We start from the raw sequence: 26,859 nt of genomic DNA, 5'->3' as shown, positions 1-26,859 counted from the left end.
TCACACGGTCGAAGGCGGTCGTGAGCCGTAAGTAAAAATTGAATAGTCGTGAGTATTCAATCGTGAATTGGACCCTGACCACGGACGCACGACGTGTGAGTTCGGCTGTTCAGCTGCGTTGCGCGTTGCGCGGTGTGCGTAGCTGTCACTGGTGTGTAGCCAAGTCACGAGTTAGCGTTAAGTTAGTTAACTCCCAACTCATAATTCAAGATGGCTGTCTGTGTCTGCTCTTACGCCCCTCAATAAAGATACAGTAAATTCACGATTTGGATTTGGCGCGTTGATTTTCGAGACTTGATCCGCGTCAAGGCCTGCAAAGCAAGAGTCACGAGTGTCAGTCTGTGAGTTAGTCACGATTATTCGTAACAATCGTGAATCACGAATATAAGTCACGAGTAGAACTTATTCATGATATTCGTGATTCGTGATTCAGTTGAGTCTGAGAGTCGTGAGTCAGGGTCTCGGGTTAAGTTAGGTTATTCGTGATTTTCAATTTTCCGTGACGATCTCATGTCTCGTGTCTTTAACTCAGCTTCGCCGGATCGTCTTTGGCCATTCATCACTCACGATTCATCATCACTCACGGACTGGTCGACTCTCGCTGCGTCTGATCGCCATCCATCATCAACTTCCACTCGAGTTCGAGCCAAGAATCGTTACAGATGCGCTAGCGACTTGGGCGGTGAGCATGAAACCTTCATCTGGTCCACCCCACCCATCTTCTGAACCGATTAGCACGGCTTGCTACGATGCACTCGCATCTCAGTAGCGATATCTCGCCCCCCACCATGTCACGATGAACTTTTTTCGAGATAGAGACGTCAATAGCAACGTCTTTGACGATCCCAACAACGATCCAACCGCTCCTTCGCCCACAACATCACCGCGTAAATCGCACAAGTTCGATCCGCAACCTCTGAATGCCGACTCGCCCGACGATGCTGCTCTCGCCAGCTTGCGAAAGCGTATGGCCGGCCCGTCTTCCGCCAAGGCAGGTTTAGCAAAAGATCAGGACGAAATCAACAGAATCATCTACGAGGTCTCCAAAGGTAGCAAATTCTTCGAGAATGAGCGCAAAAAGGATGCTCAGACCACAGAACGCATCAATGCCTTGCTGGCGCGTCGAGATCAGAAGCTGCTTCAAGTCTCTCCCGGAAGCGCCGAGTGGCTGGCCATCGAACGCAAGATCGAGGATATCGCTACACGCCTCGAAAACAGCCGCGATCTCTCCCGCACCATCCTCCACACTGACATTGACATGTTTTACGCCGCTGTAGAGCTAGCACGAGACCCTTCACTGAAAGGCAAGTGCTTTGGCGTCGGCTCTGGCGTACTCGTCACTGCATCCTACGAAGCTCGACGAGGCTATGGCGTGCGTAGCGGCATGGCTGTCTTTGTGGCCAAGGCGCTTTGTCCGCATCTCATCGTCGTAAAGAATGACATGCAGAGCTACGTTCAGGCTAGTCAAAAGGTCATGGCCATCTTTGAGCAGTACGACGAAAACTTGGCCAAAGCTTCGCTCGACGAGGCCTACCTTGATATCACCGAGTACGTAGAGCAAAACGCAAGTTCGATCGACCAGGTGGTTCAGCAGCTGCGCAACCAGGTCCGAAGCCACACTCAGCTCACCGTCAGTGTTGGCATCGCGCCCAATACCATGTTGGCCAAAATCTCGTCCGACAGAAACAAGCCTGACGGTCAGTTTCGTATACAGCCGGATCGGAAGGTGATTGTTGATTTCATGCGCAACCTCCCCTGCCGCAAGATTCCCGGCATCGGTCGTGTCAACGAACGTATCCTCGAGAGCCTAGGTGTCACCACCTGTGGAGAGATCTGGGACAAGCGCGTGGAGCTCTGGCTTTCCTTTGACGGCAAGATCGAATGGCTCATCAAGGCACATCTTGGTATCGGCAACACTGTCGTCGAGCCGAGCAAACGTGAGGAGCGCAAGAGTGTTGGACGCGAACACACCTTCAGTCCCACCTCTGACACAAAGGCCTTGCTCGACCTCCTCAAAGAATCGGCTCAACGAGTCGAGCAAGATCTGGCGCGGCTGGATTTCAAGGCCAAAACCATCACTCTCGTTGCCAAGCGCGATAACTTTCAGCGCTTTTCGCGCGCGAGAACCTCGACCCGACTGGTGCATCGCGCCGAAGAGCTCTACGACATTACCAGCTCATTGTTGATGCAAGAGATTGAACGCGAGGGAGCTATCTCTCTCCGTCTCATTGGCGTTCGCGTGACGCAGCTTGTCGATCTTCGTGGCGCAGCGGCTGGCGAGGAGAGGCTACGCAAACTGCTTCAGGCCAAGACCTCCGATTCTAATGCGGAAGGTGAAGAGGGGGCGTCAGCCCGACTGAAGCTGCGCAAGACCACAAAAGAGTGGCAAGAAGAAGAGGAGCGCCAACTTGCGCTTGCCATCAAGCAGTCGCTCGAAGGCATTCCAGACCGGTTCAATGAAGTCGACGACCTCAGCCAGGATGATCCAGTTATCCGATCTCGGTCTCAGACATCCACTGCAGGTCGTGTCTCACTACAGCCTTCGACGGAACAAGGTGGCGACTCGAAGACGATACGTACATCCAAGCCACAAGGTGACACGGTGCCTAGTAAAGTCCCGCCGCCATCAAAGGGCGAGGTGCAATGTCCCGTCTGCGACAAGACAGTGCTTGGTTCGAATGATCAGCTCAACGCTCACGTTGATACCTGCTTAGATCAGTCAGCCATCAACACCATTCCCACTGACTGCGCTTCACGACCTGCACCATCACACCGGAGTAATCGTTCCAATCTGCCGCCCAAGAGGAAGCGCGGACCACTGGACTCGTTTGTTCGTCGAAAATGAACAGCCAAAACCCCTAGAAACGTGCCTCTTGGTTGCTCCTGTTTGCATTTGTATCTGTACCATCCATGAAATCCCGTGCTGCGTCTTATGAACGCATCCCCAATCGAGCCAGGCATGCGACCTTTGCTTCTACGCGTCTGTACAGTTAAGTCATTGATCACGCAAATCACGCGTCTTGGGTCACCGCAAAGAATCAATAAGGGCGAGGTGGTGCAGGGAGAATATAGAAACGGTCTCTCTTATTTCTGTGTTGTTATTGCTTTGGGGGTAGATCGGGCGAGAGTATGGTGAGGATATGCTGATTAGTGGTGGTTGTTCTTGTGGTGACCTGTTGTAGATGGAGGTGCAAGAGGTAAGGGGTGGGAGTCAGTATGTCTGAGGAGACGGGAAGGGTGGCTGCGATCGACTGGGGGCAATGCTGTAGTGAATGGGGTGTCGGGTCTGCGATTTGATTTCGCCGGTATGGTTATGCGATTTACACTATGCTTGGACTGCTGGAGAGGGACGGTTGAAGAGCTAAAAGCAATCGGGAGGGGTTGGTGACAGTACTTACGCAAGTGCTGAGCGTAGTCGATCGAGTAGCCGATCAAGAACATGGTGAAGAGGGTGGCCACGATCGGCTTTCCGCTGGCGTTCTTGCCGTCGAAGTAACGAGCCTTGATTCCGCCGCCTCGCTTCTGAGGAGCATCGCCCTTGGGCAAGCTCTTGTAGAATCCTACGACCGACTCCATGCGCGCCGAAGAGCCACCGGGACCCGAAGCCGACTTGGGCGTGGCAATCTTAGGTGGGATGGGGAGAGTCGAGTTGAAGCGAACACCGCGAGCGATCTGCGCGGAAGGTCCGGCTTGACGGAGTGCAGTACGGGCGAACATTGTGAGCGAAGAAAAAAAAACCAGATGATCAGAGAACGTTGAATGGTGGTGGATAGACAGACGTGGAAATCAAGTTTCGACAATCTCAGCGACGCCAACAGCGACGACGGTGATGGAATAGTGAAATTGTGCCCTTCCACTCTTGAGCGCCATCTTGTCCACCAATTTGGCGACCAGCTGCGACGCTCCAAGAAACGGCTCCGAAAATCAGCAGCACACAGCACATCTTCTCACAACTGCGAATCTCACAGTTGAACAAAATTGCCGTGTGCCGTTCGTGGTTCGTAGTTTACGTGTTGCCTCCCCCCGATCCTCACATCTCTCGTGTCTCTATTTCGTGAATTTCTTGGAATCGTTTCCCTAATTCGCCCGCCTCTTGCGAGCTCGAGCCACTAATTCGTGATTCGATCAGCCGTTCTCGGTTCGTGGTTCATCCTCGCGCACACTCACGACTCACGACTCACGACTCATGACTTTTTGCATCAGTCACGAGTTGTTTTTTAAAGCTTCATTTTCACGCTCTAACATTTGGCATCCATCCTTACATGTGCTCCACGCTCCACGCTCTTGCCTGTGTGCCTTCGAGTGAATCCGTTGCTTTGCTGCTTGACTCCAATATCTCATTCCTCAACATCATCGCCCTAGTTCGCTTGCAGAGCTCTACCTCAGACGTGTGTGGACCGTGCGGCAGAAACCTTGATGGAACAAGACGCATTCGATGATGCTTCGTTTACTTTTGGGTGTGGATGTGTGTGCGTGTGCAAAATACAAACTCGCTGCCTTTGTAAGTTAAGCGATAGACCGAAAAAAATGGGGAATAGGGAATGCGGGAAGCTTGGAAATAGAGAGGGCGAAGGGTCGGTTCTTCTTGAACGGATGTGAGGAACGACCCTGGAAGATGCTAGGTCAAGTGGCCGAGAACGGCTGCCGATACATCTAGTAGAGCGACTTCTTCTGGGTGCGAGCAAGGTGCGAAGCGAACTCGACGTAAGGCGTCGCGGGGGGAGCGATCTCGCGCCACAGGTTGGGCGTGAGGAAAGCGTAGGTCTTGGAAACAGCCTCGAAGGTGGCCTTCAAGAAGTTACCCATGGTAGCGGTCTGACCGGACGACTGCGTGTAGCAGTCCTCGATACCAGCGAGCTGCAGCATGCGCTTCGAAGCAGGAGCGGCAACAATACCGGTACCACGCGGAGCGGGCACGAGACGGCACATGACCGAAGCCGTCTTACCCGAGACCTTCATGGGCACAGTGTGGGGCTCACCAAGAGCGTTACCCCAGTAACCACGTCGCACAGGGATCGTGGAGAGCTTGGCAACAATGATGGCACCACGGATAGCGGTAGCGACTTCCTTGGCGCACTTGACACCAAGACCAAGGTGGCCGTCCGAGTCACCGACGGCGACGAAGGCCTTGAAACGGGTACGCTGACCGGCACGCGTCTGCTTCTGAACGGGCATGATCTTCATGACCTCGTCCTTGAGCTTGGGCAGCAAAAGGTCGATAATCTGGTACTCCTTGATGGGGAGCGAGAACAGGTAGATCTCCTCAATCGACTTGATCTTGCCGTCCTTGACGAGTCGGCCGACCGAGGTGACGGGGACCCACTCCTCCTTCTCGCCATCGCGGCGACCACCACGACGGGGGCCACGGCGGCCTCGTCCACCGCGGTCTCGTCCGAAACCGCCACGTCCACGGGGAGCAGCGTCAGCCATCTTGATTCTACGGAGCAAACGGAGGCCAAACGAGTGGGACAAGCAAGAGAAACGTCAGTTGAAATGTACGAGATGGAAGCAAATTCCGACAAGGCAGGGCGAAAGCGCGAAAATGGTGATCGACTCGTGCAAGACACGTGCACTAAACGCAATATGCTCTGGTAGAACGAATTTGCAGAAGTCGAGACCGTAGTTGCATGCAGAAGAACATGACATTGTTGGTAAGCCGATCGAGCCAGCATCGCCGGGAAAGTTTGTGGGTAGTGGGAGAAGTTGAAACAGCAGTATCATCCGACGCGGCAAAGGCGGCTATGGGTTGGCGATCACGGACAAACAGACAGAGATACCGACGGCAGCTTGCACTATTGGTACGACATTGACTTTAGCGTATGTACCAGCTCGAAGTTGTGTATAGCAGAGTATGCGATACTACTTTTCGAGCCTAGATAGAGGTCTGCACGGTCGTCACTGCCCTTCGCAAATCGACGGCAATGTCTCTGTCGTTTCATTGGGTCGGAATGGTAGCCCATGCGTTGTCGAGGATGTCGGCGTGTGGTGGAACATGTGTATCGGCCGGTGATGCACCATGTCGAGTCAATCTCTGCGGCTCGTTGAGACTGTGTCAAGCTGAACTATGTCCTTGAAAAATTGTGCTAGTTTTGAGATGTGAAGCGATGTCGTAAGCGATGTTGGAGGATGATGCTGTTGCAAGTGTGAAGATGCCCGAGGATGGTGTACGACAGATCAAAGATCCATTGAGCTACTATGAGTTGATGCTTTGATGCGTTGATGCCATGCTGCTCGAATGTGTATGCTGCCGTGTCATGTGTTGATGCTAATCATGCTGCTGCCATTGATGTAGTTCGCACTGCCAATCCAACCGATATCGTTGCTGATGTTTCTACTTGCTCTTCAAGAGGCATACTGCGTTCATGACCACTATCATGCTAGGTTGCCTCCAGAACCTGCAAATGCCTTGCGCGCTTTCGACCCTGGTCGTACAATCTATCTCGAATACTAACCTTGATGAGTATAAAGGTTGTTGAAAAAGGGTGAAGGGTGATGGTTGATGGAGGTGTCAAACGATGATGAGCGATTGGTCTGCTAACCAGTCGCTGTCCACACGCTTCTCCGAGACCGCCAGTTCTGGTTGGGCTATCACAGCTCGCTCCGGCCTCTTACTGTGGACACTGTGAGCTGCCCTCGGCTGGCTCCAGACTGCGAAGCCAGAAGTCCACCAAGTTGGCAAACGCCATTGCACTTTGCTTTCCTCTCTACGAGGCTTTGAGCTTCTTCTCGTGTCCTGTTGCCCGAGTGGAATCTGTCTTTTTCAAAATCCTGAAACGCCTTCAGTGTATTCTGGATTGTTGGTCACGTGCTTTTGGTTCCAAAACTATAGAACAAAACTATAAAATTGATGTTTAAGTCCACTTTGCCGGTGTTCCGTTGTTCATGTTTTCTTAGCGGCCTTAACATAGATGGATGAAAAACACGAAACTCCAAAGTCCACCTCCATCTTGCGCTCAAGCTTAATGCTACACCACACTGAACAAACACGACTCGTATTTGCTGCAATTGCCCGTATCTATGAGTTATTGTGAGATACGATACAATGTACTCTTTCGTTGCTGCTGCTGAAAAGCAGACATGCCGGCTCAAACATGATGCGTCTTGGTTGTTGTACCCGTTGCAGACGACGTAGAGTTCGGACCGGCGAGCAGCTGAACGAACCTCAGCCACTTGACAATCACGTCATTGGCTAAATCAAAAGCATCGTGGTGCGCTGGTTGCGAAGCGTTGCGGTAAACGGATGAATGAGGAAGAAGGAAGATCTCGCGGTGCCGCTTGCCACAGTCAGCACACTCGTCATCGAGGCGCTTTCCCAGACTCTTCAGCTCAAGATGGACAAGTGCTTCCCAGCGTCGACTGAACGGAACGCCCTGCATCGTGGGCGTGTCCATGCCAGGCATCAACTGTTGACCGTCGTGGGAAGGGTAGATTGCTCTGAGAAGCGGCTGCTTGCTTCGGCACTGCGCATTCCACTCGCCGACTCGGCGAAATACCTGATTGGAGCGACCCACCTTGAGACACACATGCGTCGGCGTAGAGAACGCGAGTAGCTCGTGGATGTAGAGATATCCTCGTTCATTCCGGTCCATCTCTGTCAGAGGCCGCCTCATGCAATTACGGAGCAGGACTTGCGTATGGTCGTCGAGACATGGTGTGGTGAGCCAGTCTTCGTATTTGATAAGAATGTTCGACGATATGGAGCAAGAAGTGGCATCGCCAGAATACGAGTGATAGAAGCCGGGCCACTTTTTGGCCTCAGCGATGTGCTGTCCACAAAAGACCTCGTCGATGTCATCGCTCAACACAGAGGTATCGGCATCGCCGCTTTCACAGTGCGAAACGGAGCACTGCCTCGTTCTTCTAGTTGTGGGTGACTGCGGATCGTCATCGTCAGAGTCGCTGACGACTAACGGATCTGAAGCGGTTGCTTTTTGTGCGAGCCGGGCAGGCGCCGAAGCACCGCGATCATATCCAGCCGAGATCCGCCGACTCTTGGGCGACGCTGCGCCCGTGCAATTGACTGCTCTTCCCTTTTTGGTACAGCGAAGGTTTTTCTTAGTGATACCCCAGCACTGGCCCTTAGCGGGCGGAAATCTTGGGTCTGTCTGCGAGCCCTTTGGCGTCATAGTTGCGCGCGCATCTGACGAGCTGATGTGCGCACTTTGACGCGAATGGGAGGGTGTTGTGGGCTCTAGTACAGAGTTCTGCACGGTGATAGTATCTTTCTTTTCGTTTGAATGGCATGTTGAAGACACAATCTGATCATTGGCACCATGCCCAGGCTTCGACTGCGGAGCTAGTTCCCACGGGTATGGAACCTTGTGCTTGGACGCAGTGCCAAGTTGGATAGATGCAGGCCTGAGACTGCTAGGGATGTCTTGACTACCGCACGCGGGCGGCTTCGTCGATAGTACAAAGGCAGGAGGTCGAGGCGGTAATATATTCGCACACGTGTAGATATTGTTCGGCGCAATCCCAGTCGTGCAAACAGTTTGCGTTGGCGCGACTAAACGATGGGGATGCGCGTGCACGTCTATGGAAGAGTACAAGGTCTGAGGCTGTGGAAAGGAAAGGTACGTTGGCTGCCTTGTGGAGCACGAAGAGGAATGTTCCGCTAAGTGGGCTAAGTACGGCGGTAATGACACCGTCTGTTTTGCTAAATAGGGAGCATTTTGTGGGGGGAGTTCCAACGGCGGTGCAGGCAAAGGCTTGCTTGGAAGGCTTGTGTGATCCGACGATGACGATGGCGACGGTGAGCCGAGGTTTAGGCGCTTGAGCCTCCTCAGCAGTGATGATGAGCTAGTCGAGTCATCTCGAGGTTCCGCTGAGCCTGCCATGTATGCGGACCACGATGTTTGCTGAACTCTCTCTTGGCAGACTCATATGGTGTGGTGGCGGCGTTCCTGCGACTCGCTCGGTATTGTAGCTCAACACGGTACGAACTTTCCGAGCGCGAGCACACTGTGGCCGAGGAGCGAACTCTCTTCTGAGGGTGAAGATAGTGGCAGAACGGCAAGACTCGAGATTGTTCGCGTTGTTGTTTGAGGCGGTGTTGGTCTTTCCGCTCCTCCAAATTTGACAGCTGCGCTGCATGAGCGTTGAGAGGTGGAAGGCACGAGGGTCCTGGTTTCAATCCACACGCCGCGCGTAATACTTTGTGGAGGAAGCGCGTCGTTCAATCGTGAATCACCCGATGGAAACATTTGTTCAGTTTTCCCCGATGATCCCGATCGACTGCGGCAAGTTCGCCCGAGTTTGGTTTGCCAGCCGCGAGAAAGGAAGAGAAGAGAGAGAGGCAGAAATTTGATGAAGCGAAAATCAAGGCAGGAAAGCCACTCAACAACAGCGAGAAGGACTGAATGTGTCTGGTGAGCGAGAGGAAACAGCGCTGGAGGCTATCAAGGCAGCGACTCCATCCCAACCTTTCCTCTTCTCTCCTCACACGCAAAAGTTTCGAGGTTTCGGTTCGCTTCATCCACGTTTTTCTTTCCAAAATGTCCAAGGTCCCTGCTGCTCTCAACCCCACCGAGGAGGACATCTCGCTCCTTCTCGCCGCCCAGACCCACATCGGCACCAAGAATGCCGACAAGCAGATGGCTCCTTACATCTACAAGCGCCGTGCTGATGGTATCCACCTGCTCAACATCGGCAAGACCTGGGAGAAGATCGTGTTCGCCGCTCGTATCCTCGCCGCCATCGAGAACCCTGCCGACATCTGTGTGATCTCGGGTCGTCAGTACGGTCACCGTGCTGTGCTCAAGTTCGCTGCCCAGACCGGTGCTACTGCGATTGCTGGCCGATTCACCCCTGGTTCGTTCACCAACTACATCACGCGCTCGTTCAAGGAGCCCCGTGTCATTGTTGTCACCGACCCCCGTGTCGATCACCAGGCCATCCGCGAGGCTTCGTACGTCAACATCCCCTGCATCTCGTTTGTCGACTCGGACTCGCCGCTCAAGTTCGTCGACGTTGCCATCCCCGGTAACGTCCGTGGCCGTCACTCGGTTGGTCTGCTCTGGTGGCTCCTCTGCCGCACCGTCCTTCGCATCAAGGGCGGTGACCTTTCGGTCATGCCCGACATGTTCTTCTACCGTGACCCTGAAGAGGTTGAGCGTGAGGCGCAGGAGGCCGCCGCCGCGGCGCAGGCTGCCAAGGAGACCGCTGAGCCCACCACTGAGGGTGCTGCCGACGTTCAGGCTGATGTTCCTCTCGCCGTCGCTGCCAACCTCGCCACCGAGACTGGCAACGTCGACTGGTCCGCCGAGGGTGCCCAGGACTGGGCTGCCGACGGTGCCGCCGAGCAAGCCACCAGCTCTTGGGAGTAAATTCGCCATTCGTCCTTCCCGACCGGACGCTTGCGCGCATAGTGGAGCTTGGCTGCCTTTCTAAATCTTCATCGACGTCTCGATCGATTATTTTTGCATCGACGACGCAGATGATCAAGGCCACGCAAGCTCCGCCTCCCCTCGTTTCACCACCTAAAAAAGCCTCGAGAGCGCCAATCCATCCGTGGGTTGCGTGCACTTTGTAGCGTTGTCTTGCCTCTGATGTGTCGGCTCCCCCAAAGGGAGAATATCCTCAGATGATATGCACCAGAGACCAATAGTCCGCGAATTAACCCCCCCTTTAACACCACATTAACATCGGCTCCCGTCGCGAGCTCGGGCGTGTTTGTTCTAGATCTCATAAGGCTGTGCGCGTGCATTTAGATCAAAGAGTTTGTTCAGTCGACAAGTCAATATACACTCAGGAGACAAAGGGAGAGGGGAGAGGGAGGTTGAGGCCTGAGTATAAGCAGTAGACACGTTCAGAGATGGACCGACGTAGCGGGAGATGGCGAAATCGGTTCAGATGGATCGAGTATGCAAGGCGATATGGTCTGTTTGCGTCAACAAAAGACTGCAACTCTCGCTGTCGATGCGGTAAGCGCAAGCCAGCGATCTACAACGATTCTCACCATGGATTGCTTCGCTCTCACCACAAATGAATTGCACCAACGACAAGCACGACTCTTACGATTACAGACGGCACTACAGACGGCACAATTACAATCTTTTGCATGTGCCACCGCTTGCAATCAGGGAAGCATCATGCCTCTTTCTTCGTGTCTATGAGCCACTCGTTGCTGGACGTTTTTGAGCGGATCTGTCTACACAGAATAATTGCTCTGACCAGTGGGAGCGTTGATGGGGAGGTCTACAAACAATCCATCGAGCCCGTCGAGAGGCAATCCAAGGTCTGACAAGACGCTATCAAAGTTGGTCGACGCTGGGACGTTTGAGAGGCCGGGACTATCGCATGCTTGTGCGTGTGCTTGGCGTTGCTGTTGTCGCTGGTGCTGTGACTGGTGCAAGGCTGACCCAGGAGACCCTGGCGGCGGGGCCAGACCCAACGAATTGGAATGTCGATGTTGCGTCTGATCATGCGGCGGCAAACGCGAAACGAGGCCATCGTTCCTCGCATGGTTCTGCAGCATTGTTGATGCCGTCGGATACGGCGACGAAGACGTGTACTGATGCGGCACTGGAGATTGATAGTGATTCTGCTGATTCCAGCTTGTGGCCTGAGCCGGCGATTTCGCAGGTGGCGGCTCCGAGCCGACTGGTGCAGAAGCGTCTCCAAAAGTCATATCGGACGCGCAGGCACCTGTGCTCTCCTGCATCCAAAGTGGCAACTGGATCGGATGATGGGTCGACGTGTTCTCATCGCCAAAGGCCGGCGTAGCGAAGAAAGAATTCCACATTCCGTCGGCACCGGTCGCGTTTCCGGCAACGCCGTGATCGACGCCGTTGATGCTTGCGCGTCGAGAAAATAACCCCCACAGCCCAGCTTTGCTCGGCGAGATAGTTCCAGAGCCTCCCCCACCAAGCACACCCACACCTGCACTCGGAGACGATATGCTAGTCGTCAACCATTTGCCACTGCTAGCCAGATCATTCCATCCGGGAGTACGAATACCGGATCCACCTTGTCCCTCACCATTGGGCGCATTGGGCGCATTGACACTTGTACTATTCACCATTGACCCATCCGCTCCTCCTTCCTCACCGTCGATCTGACCACTCTGGTACTCTTGCAAGAGCTTGTACAACAAGCTAATGCCTGAATCGCTCGGTCCGCCCGTCTTGATCTCGGCAGGAGTGATCGCCCCAGGTCTGGTCGCTTCGGCGCCCAACGCTGCGTACAGGCCGATCGCCGGACTCAGATCAGCGATCTTCTTCCACGCTTGTGCCAACAAGATTCTGATCACTCTAGCATATTTGTTGGCGGGTACCTCGGCCAACCGGCTGGCCAGCCTTTCGGCATTGCTGAAAATGCCGTAGGTATCGACCTGTCGTGGGAAAAGGCGAGCGATTTTGATGAGGAATACGCAGGCGAAAGCGGCAGTGACGTGTGTGTAGTGCGGAGCCCAACCAAGCATTTCGCGGTACTCTTTCGCGTTGACCGAGATCGAGAGGCAGGTGTCTGCTGCACGCGTAGCTTGGATGATGAGTTCCTTTTGTTCGGGACCCATCTGGTCGGCGTCGTTGGCATCACGGATGCCGCGCAGCGCTGTACACGAGAGGTACAGTTCGGCACTAGCGCATTGAAGCACGAGAGACTGCTGGAAGAACGACTCGTGCGTGTAGCCTCGAGCTTCGAAATCCGACGACCAGTACTGGTGCCATTCGTTGAGCTCTTCCGTTACTTTGCGCATCTTGGAGAGCATCCTCGCATCGACAGGCTGGTCATAAGGCGCCATAGCGTCGTAATGCGTCTCTCGGATAATCAGCAGCTCCAAGGTGCTAATGAAGCGAGCGTCCGTCTTGACCGTCAGCGGATAGTTGAGTTTCAAGAACGCGCGGCAGTTTCTCACATAGTGCTTGGAGAGCATCGCCGGCCTGCCGGCACCATAACTCGCCTGATGGTCGAACAGAAAGAGGAAGAACCACAATCGGGAACCTCGTGCGAGATCCTTGAGCTCGTCCAACTCGCGCCTGGCCTTATCGTCCATGTTGCCCTGGGCAGTGGCGTTAGCAGCGACTGCATTGGCACCTGCGACGTTCGCGGCAGCACCACCCGTTTTGCCATCGACGGATTCGCCTCCGAACGAATTGACGTCGGTCGGCGAACCGGTATAGTGAGACGAAGGCGAGTTGTGATAGAACGTCAAATGCTTCGGAGGCGGAGGCGGCTGTGGGTGACGAATGTAGCCTGAAGAGGGAAGAGCCGACATGAGCTTCTGGAAAGATCGATCCAGTCCCAGCTCCTGCGCCATTCGGATCGACAACCCCAGCGGAAGCCAGCCATTCTCGCTATACGCAGCGAGCAACACCATGGCCTGTACAGCTGCTTTGCCCGCTACCGGACTGAACATGGTATCCTTGGCATTGCGCTTAGCCTGAGCCATGCACGTCTGGTACAAGCGGCTGGGACTCTTGCCACCGCACTCGACTTTGGCTCCGATCGCGAGCATCACGTTGAACAAAAAGTACGAAGTGGTGCGTACGTAATGAAACGCTTCTTCTGTGGTCATGGATTCATCCTCCAGGTGAAAGATCGAGATGAACTTGGGAACGCCCTTTTGGAAAGTTTCAAACAGACGCATCGCGTCCGTCTCGTTGACCAGACCCAGTGTGATCAAATCACCGGGTGCACTAGACACAAGACCGGGCGCTTCCATCTTGCGCGAACGGCTACCAGGAGAAGGAGCAGAAGTAGGGTCTGAGCCAGCATTGAATGCGCTTGCGATTGATGCATTCGTGCCAGCACCACCAGTCTTACCTTCGAGACCAGTGGCTGTTGCTGGTGCAGATTTTGGCGAGTCGGCGTAAGTATCGCGTCGTTTTCTTTTGCGAGGAGATGGGGCACTTGCATCGTGTGACTCGGCGCCTTGCTCGCGAAGGGCGGTACGATTGCCTTGCTCATCGACAAGCTGAAGTGCTGGCGTAACACCCGAGTCATTCTTCCTGTGCGTGTGCTTATTTCTACCACCAGGACTGCCTTCGGGCTGTTTCTCGTCGCTCGAGTCGTTGGACGTATGACCTTCGGGCTCGGCAGCTGCGGCAGCAGCATCGGCTAGACCTCGAAGCGCTTCGATGGGCGCACTGAGCTGGTCGTTGCTGATATCGGTCTCGTGCGGCTCGCTGGTCTCGCCGGTTGCCGCTTCGTCGGATGGGGTGAGATGCTGATCGAGGCTGTGCGAGTGGCTGTTGGCACGATCGGAAGAGGCCCATCGTCGACGGCTCGATTGATGTGATTGATGGCTAGGCGCCGACGACGTTGGTGTCCAGCCAGAAGAGGTTCTGACCGCAGCAGCAGCGGCTGCCGCTGCGCTTGCTGGAGACGTGCAAGAGCGACTCAAGCCCGGATGTTGCCACGAATGAGAAGGTCGACCGCGGTCATCTTGCTCGGATCCGACTCGTGAATCGGGTTGACGTTTCGCGTGAGCATTCAGCGAATGTGATGACGAAACTGTGTTGACGCCAACAGCATTCCACATGCTAGGAGGGTGGGATGTACTGTCGAAGGATTCGAGATCGGGCTGCTGTTGATGTTGTAGCACATTGTGATCGGATCTGGCTGGAGGATGGCCGTACGTCGTTTGATAAGGAGGGGGTTGCTGGAGAGGATACGCTTGCGCAGCATGAACGGGCATGGAAGGCATCGAGGCAGAAGCTACGGCTGCGAAGCTCTTGCTGCTGCCAAAGGATCGATTAGAGGACGAATAGGGGGGACGTTGCGGATGGTGCGCAGTTCGGCCATCTGTCGAATGCATCTGTATGCTCTCTCCAGTAGGCGAGATGGGACGTTGTGAATCCCGATGGTGCAGAGGTAGCGCATACGGATGCTGCTGTTGCAGTGGGACACTCTGCTGGTGGCGATGCGCACGATTCGGATCCGGTCTTGACGCACGCGACGAATTGGGCGAAGCTGAAGATGCGACTGATGCCTGAGGAGAATGATGGGGTGGTAGCGGGTTCGAGGATGGCGTTGTTTGTGGCGGAGCAGTGATCGCATTGGTATTCGCCTTGATCGAAGCCACCAGCTCGGCGATCATGTTTTGCATGCCCGACATTTGTGTCTCGAGCATACGAATGCGGCCCGAGTTGGCGCTAGCATCTAGAGCATCAGAGTTGGAGGACGGCGGGTCTTTGGGCGGTTTCTCAAAGATGCACTCGATGCCGACTTGGTTGCAACGACGACAGGGCGGATTCTCGGGACCTTCGCAACGAGCCTTTTGCTTGCGACAAGCATTGCAGGCGCGATGCACTCGGGAGATGGTCTTGTAGATCTTGACCTCTTTCTCGGCAATATGAAGCTTGGAGTCCGAGCTCGAGTCGGCGTCGAGCCTCTGTTCGGTCGTGTCTGTGTGAGATTCGGACGATTCTGACTTTGCGGGGAGGACCCGCTTTGGAGGCTGAGAGGATGCCGCCTTTTTGGCCATGACGACGGGTATCTGTGGTGGGCGATGGCTTGAGAGGCCACCTATAGGTGGGGAGGATGGGAGGTAGGCCTCGGCGGCACAGCTAGTGGCTGAGGCGAGCTACACGGCAGATGAACGGATGCTGTAGATCAAAGACGGGTCAGGACGGAAGAGCTTCCGGACATGCTGTACAGTTGGCAAATTGACTGGCGCAAATGGGAAAATGGGTCCAAATCGAGGAAACGCCTCTGCGGATGCTAGACGAGCACGGAAACCAAGGAATGACTGCGGAGTGACTGTGTAAATAGGCTGAACCTCGAGATGGAATGCAAGCAGGCCTCGAAGCTAAAAGGACGACCACAGGTTGGATAGCGATCCGGATGTGAAAAGAGGGCCCTGTTACGGTTGTAGTTGTGGTGTCGGTGATTGTTGTCGTTCTGAGACTGCCGAGAATGATGGCGATGTAGAGGGTGGAGATGCAGCGACAACGGATGCTGAAAGGAGCAAGTCGGCTGACAAGAAATCCGCAGTGATGGTGGCGATAATTTTGGTGATGAGGAGCAAACACAAATGCAGAGGGAAGGGTAGCCAAGCAGTAGACAATAGTCAAAAGTATCATATAGGCAAGCAACGTGATGTTGACCGAGCTGTACGCGGAACTTGGGAGCATTCAGACGGGCTATTCTGCGCCGGAAGAGCATCATGCCAAGTCGACTTGGCTGCATCGCTCCCGACCAAGACGCATCATCTATCATGCGAATTCCGGCTTGGTTCGCGCGACACTCACGACTGGCAACATGATACACAAATGGATGAGACCAGCTTTTTTGACACACTTGTTCATTCGAGAGAGAGACCGACGCCACAAACACATGCGCATGCACATGCGCTCGTGCGCTCGCGTACTGCATCGCTTTGTGGTCATGCGAGACGCTACTAGATGACATTTGGTGCCATGTTGATGAATGAAAAGTGGTACAAGCGCTCAAGTAGGAAGCGTTGAGGCGTACAAAGTGGTGAGTGGGGAAGTCGATTCAGTGTGAGTCGTGAGTCGTGAGTGTGATTGGGGGTTGTGGTTTTTCCCACCGAACAAAAGTTGGAAAAGAAAGACAGAGTGGCACAGAGCGGCCTTGCTTGCGCGTGGCCTTTTACCCGTGGGGAACACCTCACACGACGGCTCAACGGTCCGGTTCTCCGTCTGTTCGTGCTTCGTGCTTCGTGATTCGTGATTCGTGATTCGTGATTCGGAATTATTTTTAGAATATCAACGTGAACCACGAATAACTGTTGCGATTCGACATCAAGTTTGAGTCAAATTCGCGATTCGTGATTGTTCAATCGGCGAAACTGGAATGGGATTGCCCGATCATCTATTCTGAACATCATGAACCAGATCCAAAAAGGAAGCAAGCTTCCGCGCCCAAGTTACAGAGTTGCTTGCTGTTGCGAATCACAGATCGAGTCGTGAGTTGTAGGGTCGTGAGTTTTGGGCGGCGCATTGAGCACCTTGGTGCTTGCTTGGCCCAAACTTTGTCTCTCTCGACTGACGACTCGATCCTGAACCGAGCCAAACGTGGGAAGATCAAATCGCAAATCCTCGAGTCTCGCTCCCTTTCTACCCATCATAGCAACTACCTCGAACCTCTTGCTTTCGTCTGCACTCTGATCGATCACGATGGCAACTCAATTTATCAACTGGATCAAGTCTCCAGCTGGCAGACAATACTTTTTCGTACGTCGTCTCAGACCGACATGATGCTTGCACTCTGGCGCACAACTGACACTTTGGCCTTTCTCTTTCTCATTCTCGATCTTGCGTTGGCGTTGGCATTGGCGTTGGCGTGATATCTTTCACAGTCTACACATTTCTGGGGTCCAGTAGCCAACTGGGGTCTTCCTCTAGCCGCGATTGCCGATCTGAGCAAAGATGAGGAGATGATCTCGGGTACCATGTCCGGTGCGCTCTGCGCTTACTCTACCGTCTTTATGAGGTTCGCATGGAGGGTTCAACCACGCAACTACCTGCTATTTGCATGCCATGCTACCAATGCTACTGCACAGGCTGGTCAGCTTATTCGATTCTTCGTAAGTACCGCATCACCCAGACGTCGAGACGTCGAGCATCGATCGAAAAGCAAACCACCCTAACTCATCCGTCGTTTTTGGCCAATAGAACTACCACAACTTTGGAGGAAAGGAGAAACGTGCCGCTTTGCCATCGTCTCAAGTCGCATCCGCATAAATCTCTCATGACTGATGAAGCGATAGAGCAGATCCCTTCTTACGATCTCTCCCGCCTGTACATTATTTCTCCCTGCGACCTCATCGCTGTTGAAAACAAACTTCATCCATCCGTGATCCAGTAGCCACGACCCAGCGTCCTCAACGACAGGCCCAACCTAGCTCATCCTCACACCCCTATCAAACGAGATCAGAGCAGGCTATATCCCAGACACCAGCACGCACATGGCAACATTGCAACAACAGCCTCTACAAAATCTATGCAGTCCGACAACTTGAAAGCCGGAACCACGCTTACCACATCTAAACACCACCACTCGCTCCCCCCTCGGCCTTGGCGATGTACTCGACCAGCGAGACGACATACTTTTCCGCAATCGCGCTGAAATACCACTCGTGCTCGGCATTATGCGCGGCCACTACATTGTGCGCGATCTCGTGCGCTACGCTAAAGTAGGTCGACACGAGCGCATCTGCCAACTTCCCCTGCTTGACCAACTCGTCGTGCCAAGCCAGATAGTAGCGGAAGTTGAGGTAGATCGCTCCGGCACGGTTGAATGCAATCGCAGGTCCCGCAGTATCGCAGAACACATACATGCTTCGAGGATCCAGCCCGAAAATGCTTCCTACCGGCTTGTACACTCGGTTGATCAGACGCTCCAGTGCGGCCGCGTTAGCCTGTAGCATCCAAGCCGCGTCCAATGTTGGGTGTAGAAACACCTTCATACCGGCTACCTCACCGGCTAGCTTCAGATCCGTTTCGACCCCTTGATCGCAGTACGAGTTTGCGGCTTCTTTGATTTGTGTTTGCCTCGCTTCGCTCTTGATCGTCGACGATGCGTCGGGTCGCGATGCACGGATTGCTTTGAGCACGTTGTTGTGGATCGAAGAGAGCGGCGTCACCTCGCTCGTAGGTGCGGTCGCTGCTGGCGTCATGCCGCCCGAAGATGACAGTGTCGATGCGAGACCGCCCAAGGATCGGTCCTCGTCGGATTGAGCAGCTGCCGCAATCGAGGAATCTGCTGGCCAATCCGTGCCAGGACGCTGGATCGAGCTGGTGCCGTCAGCAAGCGAACTGCGTTGCTTTACGCCTGCTTGCAGCAACTTATTGCGGAGTCCCGAAAAGAAGCCGGATCCAGTGTTGGCGCCTCCCTCTGAAGGCGTCAATGTCGACGAGGAATGGTTGGTGAACTGCGATATTGCCGAAGACGCCTCTTTGCTTTTCCGTGGATAGTTGCTGCTCAGCATGTCGTTGGTGGTGCGCTCGACATGCGCATCGCTGTGGCTTCGCAGTGCCTGGTCCACGTAACTAGGTTCGGCGTCGGGAAATATGCTCAGTACCTGCTTTCTCCAGTCGGCAAGCTTAGACTCGCTAGCCTTTTCCTCAGCAACCCACTCTTCCGCTTTGAGCCGCTCTTCGCGCATCCTTGCTTCGGCCGCCTCTCGTTCCGCTTTGCGCTGCGACAGGATCTTGTCGACGTGGAATCCGCGACGCTTGAGGTTACGTAGCGAAGTCGAAAGGAGAGTCATGTAGAGGAGCACCTCCTGTAGTCTTTGCTTGGTTAGCAAGTACTTGCTGAGCGACGTCGCCACTTCGAAAAAGTCAATCTCCATCGACGAAGAAAGGTGTAGGATGAGCTTGGAGCCGCGCATTGATGCGGTCGCAGTGCACTTTTGCACATTCTGCTCGTGCACTCGGTCGTATTGTAGGGTACGCACGAGCCGAAGACCTGCTCCATCGATCTCTTCTACCTCGAGCGCCTGCTTGAGCCACTCGGCATCCTTGCGGATCTCGGATCGGGCCGACTGTCGCTTTTCGAACAAGAAGAGAGGGGTGCGTTCGAGAACGAGCGCTTTGATCTCGTGGGCACGCTGTGTATCTCGAACTACACGGCCCTCGATCGAGTAGCGTTCCTCTACCAGCGCGCTCAGTCGAGGCGAGCCAAGTTTTCCGTATAGACCTTCCTGTAAGAGGTCCTCGTGCGGAGCGTAGAAAAGCGACGAAGCAAAGAGCATATGTGAGTTGGCATCATCGACAATGACAACGTCCGAGGGCTTCCTGAGTGCATACACCAGCGTGCCAGTGTCATCCGCCTCTTCGTCGTGCTTGTCGTCGTCTTGGTCTTGGTCAAGCAGGTGGCCTGCCTTTTGGCCGCTGCCACTTGCACCTGTTTTGCTTTCGCTGATGCGCTTCGAGCCAAGCAGGAATGCGGAGCGTGTCATTTGATTGCGTAGAGGACTGCGAATCCGGTCCCAATTTGTGGCAATCTGGCGGAGAATACCGAGATAGGCATCTGCACTGCCAGCCAGCTGATAGAAGCGCTGCGGCTCGCCAATCAGACGCTCCGCCACCTCTTCGATGCTCGGCTCGTTTCTCACACCGCAGTTCTTGAGGAAAGCACCAGCAACCGCTCCATAATCGCAGTAGAAAAAGACATCCCTGAACTGGACATCCGAGGCCGAACCGCCAAAGTAGCAGTTCATTGGCGCTACCAAGATGATCTCAGCGGCGCTCAATTCTGTAGGATCCTTTGCAGCATCGCCAGCGGCGCCACGTTTAGTGCGACGCACAGGGATGAATTCAGCAACTCGTAGTTGTGCAAAGTCGTTGAGACTGAACTCCGGAACTGTGGCCAGGTACTCGAAAATCTTGCGTGCCTGTGCTTCGTCCTTGGTTGGTGCATTGACAAGCCGCCCGATCAGCTGGTTCGCCGTCGGGTTGGAGCGTAGACCAAGCTTGGGAAGATCAGCCAGATTTATCTCGGGTCCAGCTATGGGGAAGCCCATGACGGCAGCTTCAGCGTTGGTGAAGACCTCTGTGGGTTTGCGCATTACCATCTTGGGCTCGTTGGGCAGTCGTGCGGGTACAAACGCGTACTTTTCAGCGCGGAAGATGGTGTACTGGTTAGCATAGTGAGCGTGGAACTTGTCTAGGAAGAAGGCGACGGCTTTGGCACGCAGAACGTCGTCGCTCGTGTTTGAAGCGAGCTCGAGGACGGTCTCCATGGGAGGGTAGCGTCGCAGACCCAAGTCAAAAACGAAGCGCGCCTCCTCGGAAGAGGGCTTCCACGGCTTGTCAGCCCAGTCTAGCACGGGCAAGCGGAGGGCCTTGAGCGCTTCTGTAGGTTCGTAGAGGTCGCTTGCACGGTGACGAAGGATTCTGGGCTTGCCGTCTTGCTTGAGCGGGCCGACCTCTCCGTGCTTGGGGAAGATGGCGGTCTTCTTGAGTCTCTCCTTTTCGAGATCGGAGAGGGTGTGCTTGTTGGAAGCGAGGTAGGAGACGAGGTCGACGTGCGACCATCCACCGCCTGCTACGAGCCGATTGAAGATCATCTGCAACTCTACATGGCGACGCACACCGAGGGCGATAAGCAACTTCTCGAGATTGCCCTTGACCTGCGCTGTGGGAAGCTCGACGATGGGCAAGTCGGAAAACAACGAGACGTTGGAAAAGTAGGCATCGTTTGGTTTTTGCATCTGCAGGCGAGTAGGGATGCAAGTGACTTCGGCCAAGAGCTGTTGGATTTCGTCGTGCTGACTCGAAGGTAGTGCAAACCAGGCTCGCGAGAGAGTAAGAAGCACTTTTTCGGCAAAAGCGGCCGAAGTCTGCAGGTTTGTGTCGGCAATCAAGTTGGAGCTTGAGTGTGGTGCTTGAACGCTGATCTGGACAAGATTTTTAAGCCATGCGGAAACGGTGAGTTCGGACCAACCAAAGACACGCGAGATCTCATTGGTGGAGAATGACTTGGATACCTCATAGGACAAGCAGGAATCCGGGAGAGGTACATCGGTGGGAAGACGAGAGGTGTTGAGGTAGAAACGCACGGCGCTCAAGGGCTGGATCTTTTCGGAGAGAGCTGCATCCCTTGGATCGGCGATGGTGAGCATGGCATTGTTGAGGAGCTTGGAGCGCAAGCTGATCTCGTAGGAAGGATGCGCAGCGACGGTGACCCACCATTTGAGACAGGCAATCATCTCGGGCGGGGTGAGAGCGCGCGAAGAAAGCTCTTGGAAGACGTCATCCATGGTGATATCTTGGACGAGGTTGCGCGAACGGACTTCGCGCACAAAGTCGGGAGCCTGTTCGACATGGTCAGGAGGAATGACGGCGAGGTCCTTGATAAAGTCTGAGAGGAGCGCGTTTGGGATGCGTACGGCGGCGGAATGCTTTACGCCGCGCGTCGACATAAGCGAGATGGTGTTCTGACGAGCTGATCCGAAAAAGGAGGTGAGAAAGAGCGACGACACGCGTGACGACGGTGATGAAGCACGAAAGGTGAAGAAGCGCATGAGGTGGAGCGCACGGTCCTTGAGAGCCTTGGCAAGAGGGTCGTCGTCTTTGGACGGACGCTTGTCGGCGTATGAGTTGGTCCACAGACGACCGATGTCGGTCAACTCGTTTTCGTAGACAGCACGAGCGACATAGCCTCCCATGGAGAGCAGCTCCGAGTTCCATTGGGCACAGTATCTATCGACGAAATCAAGCGACTCTCGTTCGACGGTGGGGATGAAACGTGCAGCTATGTGTCCGCTGAAGCCGGTGGTCTGATGGGTGCGGAAGCCGATGAAAGCGTGACCTTGTTCCTCGAGACGGGGCATGAGACCAGAGAAAATCTGTCGAACACCTGTGTCGAGCGAGGCAGCTGAAGAAGGGAGGGAGAGAGTGGCGTCTACGTCTTGACAGTCTTGGGGGAAGCTGGCGTCGTACTCTTGCTTGCCTGTAAAGATGAGATGGAAGGCAGTCACTTTGGGAGGCGGCTTCTTTGTGCTGCGCTCGATTTCTCTTTCAAAGGCCTTGTCGGCCGAGATGCTGATGTTGGCGGTGGCGATGCGCAGATGAATGGAGGCTGAGACTGAGGTGAGGGCGGCAGCGGTGGCGTCGAGCTTGCGGTTCTCTTTGTCGTGTTCGGCTAGAGCTTCTCTGCTTTTGAGAGATTCGCGTTCGCGCTCCTTTTCTTTTGCGGTGGAGGAGCCGAAACCAAAAGCGTTTTGGAGCATGGAGGTGAGCCCCCCGCCAGCGGTCTTACCCAGAGCTGATGCGAGCGATTGCTTGGGTCTGGGCTTGTACTTTTCGGCTGCGTCGATGACGAGCTGAAGGGCTTGCACGTCGATCTGTACGGCGGTCGACTCGAGATCTCGAATGCGCATGATACGGGCTGGGCTGTATGCGTTGAGATGAGCGGGCATGGACATGGACCTTGGCAAAGCGAGCTTCTTGTCGAGTTTGCAGAGGAGGTGGTCGTCCCAATAGAGGCCGATGGAGCGGATGTTGGTGGTGAATGTGAGCGAGGTGGCCAGGAAGCGGGCTAGGGCCATAGGCGAGTCTGGAAATTGCGAGGGTTCGCGAAGGGCCATGAAAAAGGTGGTCCACGGGTTTCCGGAAGGCGAGTTTTGAGGGTTGGTGTTGTTGGCGCGCTTTGTGAAGAGGGCATCGCCCTTCCAGAAAAACCCCATGAGCTCGTCGCCCGAAGAGACGATGGGCTCCTCACAGATGCTGAAGAGGGAGTAGAAGCCAACACCAAAGGCACCAATGCGGTCTGGGTCTGGGTTGCCCTCTGCGATTCTACGCAGTCGAGACCAGTCGTCTTTGCCAAAGGGCTTGCCATCGTTGCGGAAGACCCAATTGGTGAGAGTCGCCTTGAAGTCGGGCAAGAGGGTGGAAGTTGTGGTGATGGGAGACTTGACAGCAGAGGTTGGTGCTGATTGTGAGCGTTGCGCTTCGAGCGATTCGAAGCGAAGCTCGCAATGGGTGGCACCGGCATCGTCGGCGTTCTGTAGCAGTTCTCGAAAGACGGTGAACTCGGCAGCGTACCTTGCGAGAATCTTGTCGATGAGGGCACGTTGATTGACTGTGATGGCTTCCTCTTGACGAGCATCGTCCATGAGCGCCTTACGTGCGAGCTCGCCTGCGGCAGTTGAGACCATGATGGTTGGGTTGGGAGTGAGGTAGACTCTGACTAGACGGTGACGTGAAACAATGCAGCCATCGAGGAGGGTGTCCGATTGCCGGCCCGTGGAGAATAGAAGGAGTGCGCCACGTTCGATATGCGTTTGGTTCCTGTGATGGACGGATGCTGACGGTGGGTGCAAGACCAGAAGCGATCGTGGTTCGTGGATTGTGGTTCGTGGATCACGGATGGCTCAGCACCGTGTTAGTCACGAGTGTCAGAGTGTGGTGCGGAGATAGACGAGGAGGACCCTGCAGCGTAACTCGTAACTCGTAACTTGACTAACTTAGCTTTTTGTAATCACGAATAGTAGTTAGTAGTATTCACGATTATCAAACTCGTGAATTGTTTGTGATATTGGACTGTTGAAAGTCGCACCGTCCAACCAACCAACACGCACGACGGTCGTGCGGTATTCGTGATTCAGATTCGTGAATCGTGATTCGTGATGTGATTCGTGATTCTCGTTTTTCGATTCACGATTTTGTTGATTCGTGATTCCAAGTTTTCGGCGGTTGGGACTGTTACGTTTATGTAGTTGACAGTGAGCCTCGATGGACCGCATCCTTACGCGCGATACGATACTCGTGACTCAAACACGCGACCCGCTGAGCCGAAATTCCAACCGCGGTTAGGCATCCCGTCGGCGCAGCGGCACAACAGACACAGCAGCGGCGGTCGAGTCAAAGTGACGAGTGTCAACAACGTCATTCACGAGGAATAATGACGAATCAGCGCTGACTTGACGTTCTGCGGTGGAAAGTGGTTGTTATTCTTGGCTCCCCTCTCATTTTAACCATGATCAGCAAACGCACACACACACACACCCGACAGTACAGCACAGCACTGCGCTGCGCTGCGCTGCGTTCTTCATTTGTGAGCTGTTCGTGGTTGCTTTCTGCCAAAACGTGAATCGTGAATGGAGTCGCCGTTGCACGTGTGACTCGTGACTCTGCTCACCTAAGTGTGAGTTCTCTACGATCGTTTAACATGCGAAATGAAAACAGAAACGACAGAGAGGCCAAAATCCAAAAAAAAGCGGTGCAGTTGGTGCATGTGTTGGTGCACAGCTTCCGTGTGTTGTTCTGCTCGCTCACGACTCGTGACTCGCGATTGTACACGGCGGTAACGGGAAAGCATGGATCGCTCGTCTAGCGCTACCATGTGATTCACGATTCACGACTCACGATTCACGACTCACGATGGCGATTCGTGATTGTGCTCGGTGGAGCTTGACGACGTGTTGGCTATCACGTAGAGAACTTTACTGGCCTCGATTCACGTTTTGCTTTGCTCAGACAACCAACTCGTCACTATCGCCTCGTCTCGACCCCACCTTTATTCAACTCATCTGGTACGTCCTTACATGGTTACACCCCACCCTACCCTTACGCCGCCATCCAGACCGCCCTCGGCCTTCCGTTCCTTCTCCTCCTAACTCGATCCTCTACGTTCAATACACCAACCAACCCCCGTGACCTCGTACGCTCTCATCCACCTTGCGCCCTCTTTCCTCTGGCGAGCTTCACACAAAGGCGTCCATCCACGTTGTCTAGAACGCATACAGCATGTCGTCCACAACACCAACCAGCCAGACCGTCGAGTCAAAGCCCGCGCCTGCAGCCCTTCAAGCTTCTTCTATAGACCAGCCACCTGCCTTTTCTAGCGCAACTCCCACTTGTGACATTGCTAATCCTCTTCCAAAACCTGCCCTGGCTACCCCAAGAGAGTCCAGTGCCAGCTCTAACAACCTGGCCCATCGTCCAAAGCGTGCTGTAATTGCCGATTCGGAACCCGACATGCTCGAAAAGGGCCAAGCGGGTTCGTCTAACGAAGCGTCTTCCGCCCTCTCTCGCACTCTTTCTTCCTCGGATCCTGCTTCTTCCATTACCGCTCGAAAGCGTGGCGTGACTCGCGACGCATCGTCCGGTGGAGAGGGCCTCGGCGGTCCTTTTGCTGGTCCACCACGTAGAGCGACGATGGAGTCCAGGGCAACAACGCGTCGTTCGTTCAATGACCTCTTTACTCCGGAGCACCGTCTGGCCAAGCCTCCTGCCACCTTGGTAAGCCTCAAGAACCTTCTCTTTGGCTCCATCCTCAATCTGCTTCTCGTCTTCATCCCCATCTCTTGGGCGCTTCATTTTGCGCTCGACCAGAGCGTCACCCGAAATGGCATCGCCGTCTTTGTCACCTCCTTCCTTGCCATTATGCCGCTCGCCACCATACTCTCGCAGGCCACCGAGGAGCTTTCTCTCCGCGTCGGTGAGACGATCGGTGGTCTGATCAATGCTTCGCTCGGCAATGCAGTCGAATTGATCGTTGCAATCGTATCGCTCTTTAACTGCGAACTTATCGTCACACAGACGTCGCTGCTCGGCTCGATCCTTTCCAACCTCTTGCTCGTACTGGGCACCTGCTTTTTTGTTGGCGGCCTTCGCGTCAAGGAACAGGTCTTTCTTGAAGCACCGGCTCAGCTCAACACTTCGCTCCTCATGATGGCCGTTATCTCGCTCGTCATTCCCTCGGCTTTCCATGCTGTCCTCGGTGGCATTCCGGACAACACGGAGCGTGGCGACATTCTCAAATTCAGCCGTGGTGTCTCGGTGCTACTGCTGCTCATCTACATCGGCTTCCTTTACTTTAGCCTGTCGTCGCACAAGGAATTCTTTGAGGACGACAATGAAGACGAAGAGGAGCAGCCGCAAATGAACATGACCGCCGTCATCATCACGCTCGTCATAGTCACCGTCCTGATTGGCGTCACTTCCGAGTGGCTCGTCACCGCCATCGACGTTGTTACTTCGAGCGGTGCCATCACACGCACTTGGATCGGTCTCATCCTTCTGCCGATCGCAAGTAACGCAACGGAGCACTTGGCTGCCGTCATTTTCGCATGGAAGAACAAGATTCAAATGGCATCGTCCATCGCGATTGGCTCGTCGATCCAGATTGCGCTGTTCGTCATTCCCTTGCTCGTCATCATCGCGTGGATCGGCGATCGGCCATTGACCCTACTCTTCGACCCTTTCGCCACCATCTTGCTCTTCTTGACCGTGCTCATTGTGAACTTCGCCATCGCCGACAACAGGTCCAACTACCTCGAAGGGTTTGTGCTCATCATGGTCTATCTTATCGTCGCGCTCACCGTCTGGTTTGTACCAGATGACCTTGCCGACACGCTCTTTTCCGATGCCTACTGCCACAATCGCTAAATCCAAAATGGCGCGTTCAGCAGTCTGCGATTCGTGATTGCTACGTGAGCGC

At 54.5% G+C, this 26,859-nt stretch overlaps 9 protein-coding genes across 9 annotated transcripts; 4 read left to right on the top strand and 5 right to left on the bottom strand.

Moving 5' to 3' along the window:
* Window positions 1–796: 796 nt before the first annotated feature.
* On the top strand, window positions 797–2,845 carry UMAG_05141 (uncharacterized protein; the record flags this gene model as incomplete). The annotated part of the gene is made up of 1 exon (XM_011389900.1): window positions 797–2,845. The coding sequence occupies one exon, from the start codon at window positions 797–799 to the stop codon at window positions 2,843–2,845; it is 2,049 nt and encodes a 682-aa protein (XP_011388202.1).
* A 302-nt stretch (window positions 2,846–3,147) lies between these two features.
* Window positions 3,148–3,717, bottom strand: UMAG_10180 (F1F0 ATP synthase subunit f; the record flags this gene model as incomplete). The annotated part of the gene is made up of 2 exons (XM_011390041.1): window positions 3,148–3,173; window positions 3,399–3,717. The coding sequence occupies 2 exons, from the start codon at window positions 3,715–3,717 to the stop codon at window positions 3,148–3,150; spliced, it is 345 nt and encodes a 114-aa protein (XP_011388343.1).
* Window positions 3,718–4,653: 936 nt separating this feature from the next.
* On the bottom strand, window positions 4,654–5,430 carry UMAG_05139 (40S ribosomal protein uS5; the record flags this gene model as incomplete). Its single annotated transcript, XM_011389899.1, has 1 exon — window positions 4,654–5,430. The coding sequence occupies one exon, from the start codon at window positions 5,428–5,430 to the stop codon at window positions 4,654–4,656; it is 777 nt and encodes a 258-aa protein (XP_011388201.1).
* A 1,655-nt stretch (window positions 5,431–7,085) lies between these two features.
* Window positions 7,086–8,837, bottom strand: UMAG_05138 (uncharacterized protein; the record flags this gene model as incomplete). Its single annotated transcript, XM_011389898.1, has 1 exon — window positions 7,086–8,837. One exon carries the CDS (start codon window positions 8,835–8,837, stop codon window positions 7,086–7,088), a length of 1,752 nt encoding a protein of 583 aa, XP_011388200.1.
* Window positions 8,838–9,494: 657 nt separating this feature from the next.
* Window positions 9,495–10,325, top strand: UMAG_05137 (40S ribosomal protein uS2; the record flags this gene model as incomplete). The annotated part of the gene is made up of 1 exon (XM_011389897.1): window positions 9,495–10,325. One exon carries the CDS (start codon window positions 9,495–9,497, stop codon window positions 10,323–10,325), a length of 831 nt encoding a protein of 276 aa, XP_011388199.1.
* An 824-nt stretch (window positions 10,326–11,149) lies between these two features.
* Window positions 11,150–15,427, bottom strand: UMAG_05136 (uncharacterized protein; the record flags this gene model as incomplete). The annotated part of the gene is made up of 1 exon (XM_011389896.1): window positions 11,150–15,427. The coding sequence occupies one exon, from the start codon at window positions 15,425–15,427 to the stop codon at window positions 11,150–11,152; it is 4,278 nt and encodes a 1,425-aa protein (XP_011388198.1).
* Window positions 15,428–17,081: 1,654 nt separating this feature from the next.
* On the top strand, window positions 17,082–17,648 carry UMAG_10179 (pyruvate transporter MPC1; the record flags this gene model as incomplete). The annotated part of the gene is made up of 3 exons (XM_011390040.1): window positions 17,082–17,138; window positions 17,264–17,491; window positions 17,580–17,648. The coding sequence occupies 3 exons, from the start codon at window positions 17,082–17,084 to the stop codon at window positions 17,646–17,648; spliced, it is 354 nt and encodes a 117-aa protein (XP_011388342.1).
* A 302-nt stretch (window positions 17,649–17,950) lies between these two features.
* On the bottom strand, window positions 17,951–23,572 carry UMAG_05134 (uncharacterized protein; the record flags this gene model as incomplete). Its single annotated transcript, XM_011389895.1, has 1 exon — window positions 17,951–23,572. The coding sequence occupies one exon, from the start codon at window positions 23,570–23,572 to the stop codon at window positions 17,951–17,953; it is 5,622 nt and encodes a 1,873-aa protein (XP_011388197.1).
* A 1,591-nt stretch (window positions 23,573–25,163) lies between these two features.
* Window positions 25,164–26,807, top strand: UMAG_05132 (uncharacterized protein; the record flags this gene model as incomplete). The annotated part of the gene is made up of 1 exon (XM_011389894.1): window positions 25,164–26,807. One exon carries the CDS (start codon window positions 25,164–25,166, stop codon window positions 26,805–26,807), a length of 1,644 nt encoding a protein of 547 aa, XP_011388196.1.
* Window positions 26,808–26,859: the final 52 nt, after the last annotated feature.

The sequence above is a fragment of the Mycosarcoma maydis genome, chromosome 4, assembly GCF_000328475.2.
Source record: "Mycosarcoma maydis chromosome 4, whole genome shotgun sequence".
NCBI classification, from domain to species: domain Eukaryota; kingdom Fungi; phylum Basidiomycota; class Ustilaginomycetes; order Ustilaginales; genus Mycosarcoma; species Mycosarcoma maydis.
The sequence above is the reverse complement of the archived record's forward strand: the minus strand, read 5'-3'. Positions and strand labels throughout refer to the sequence as shown.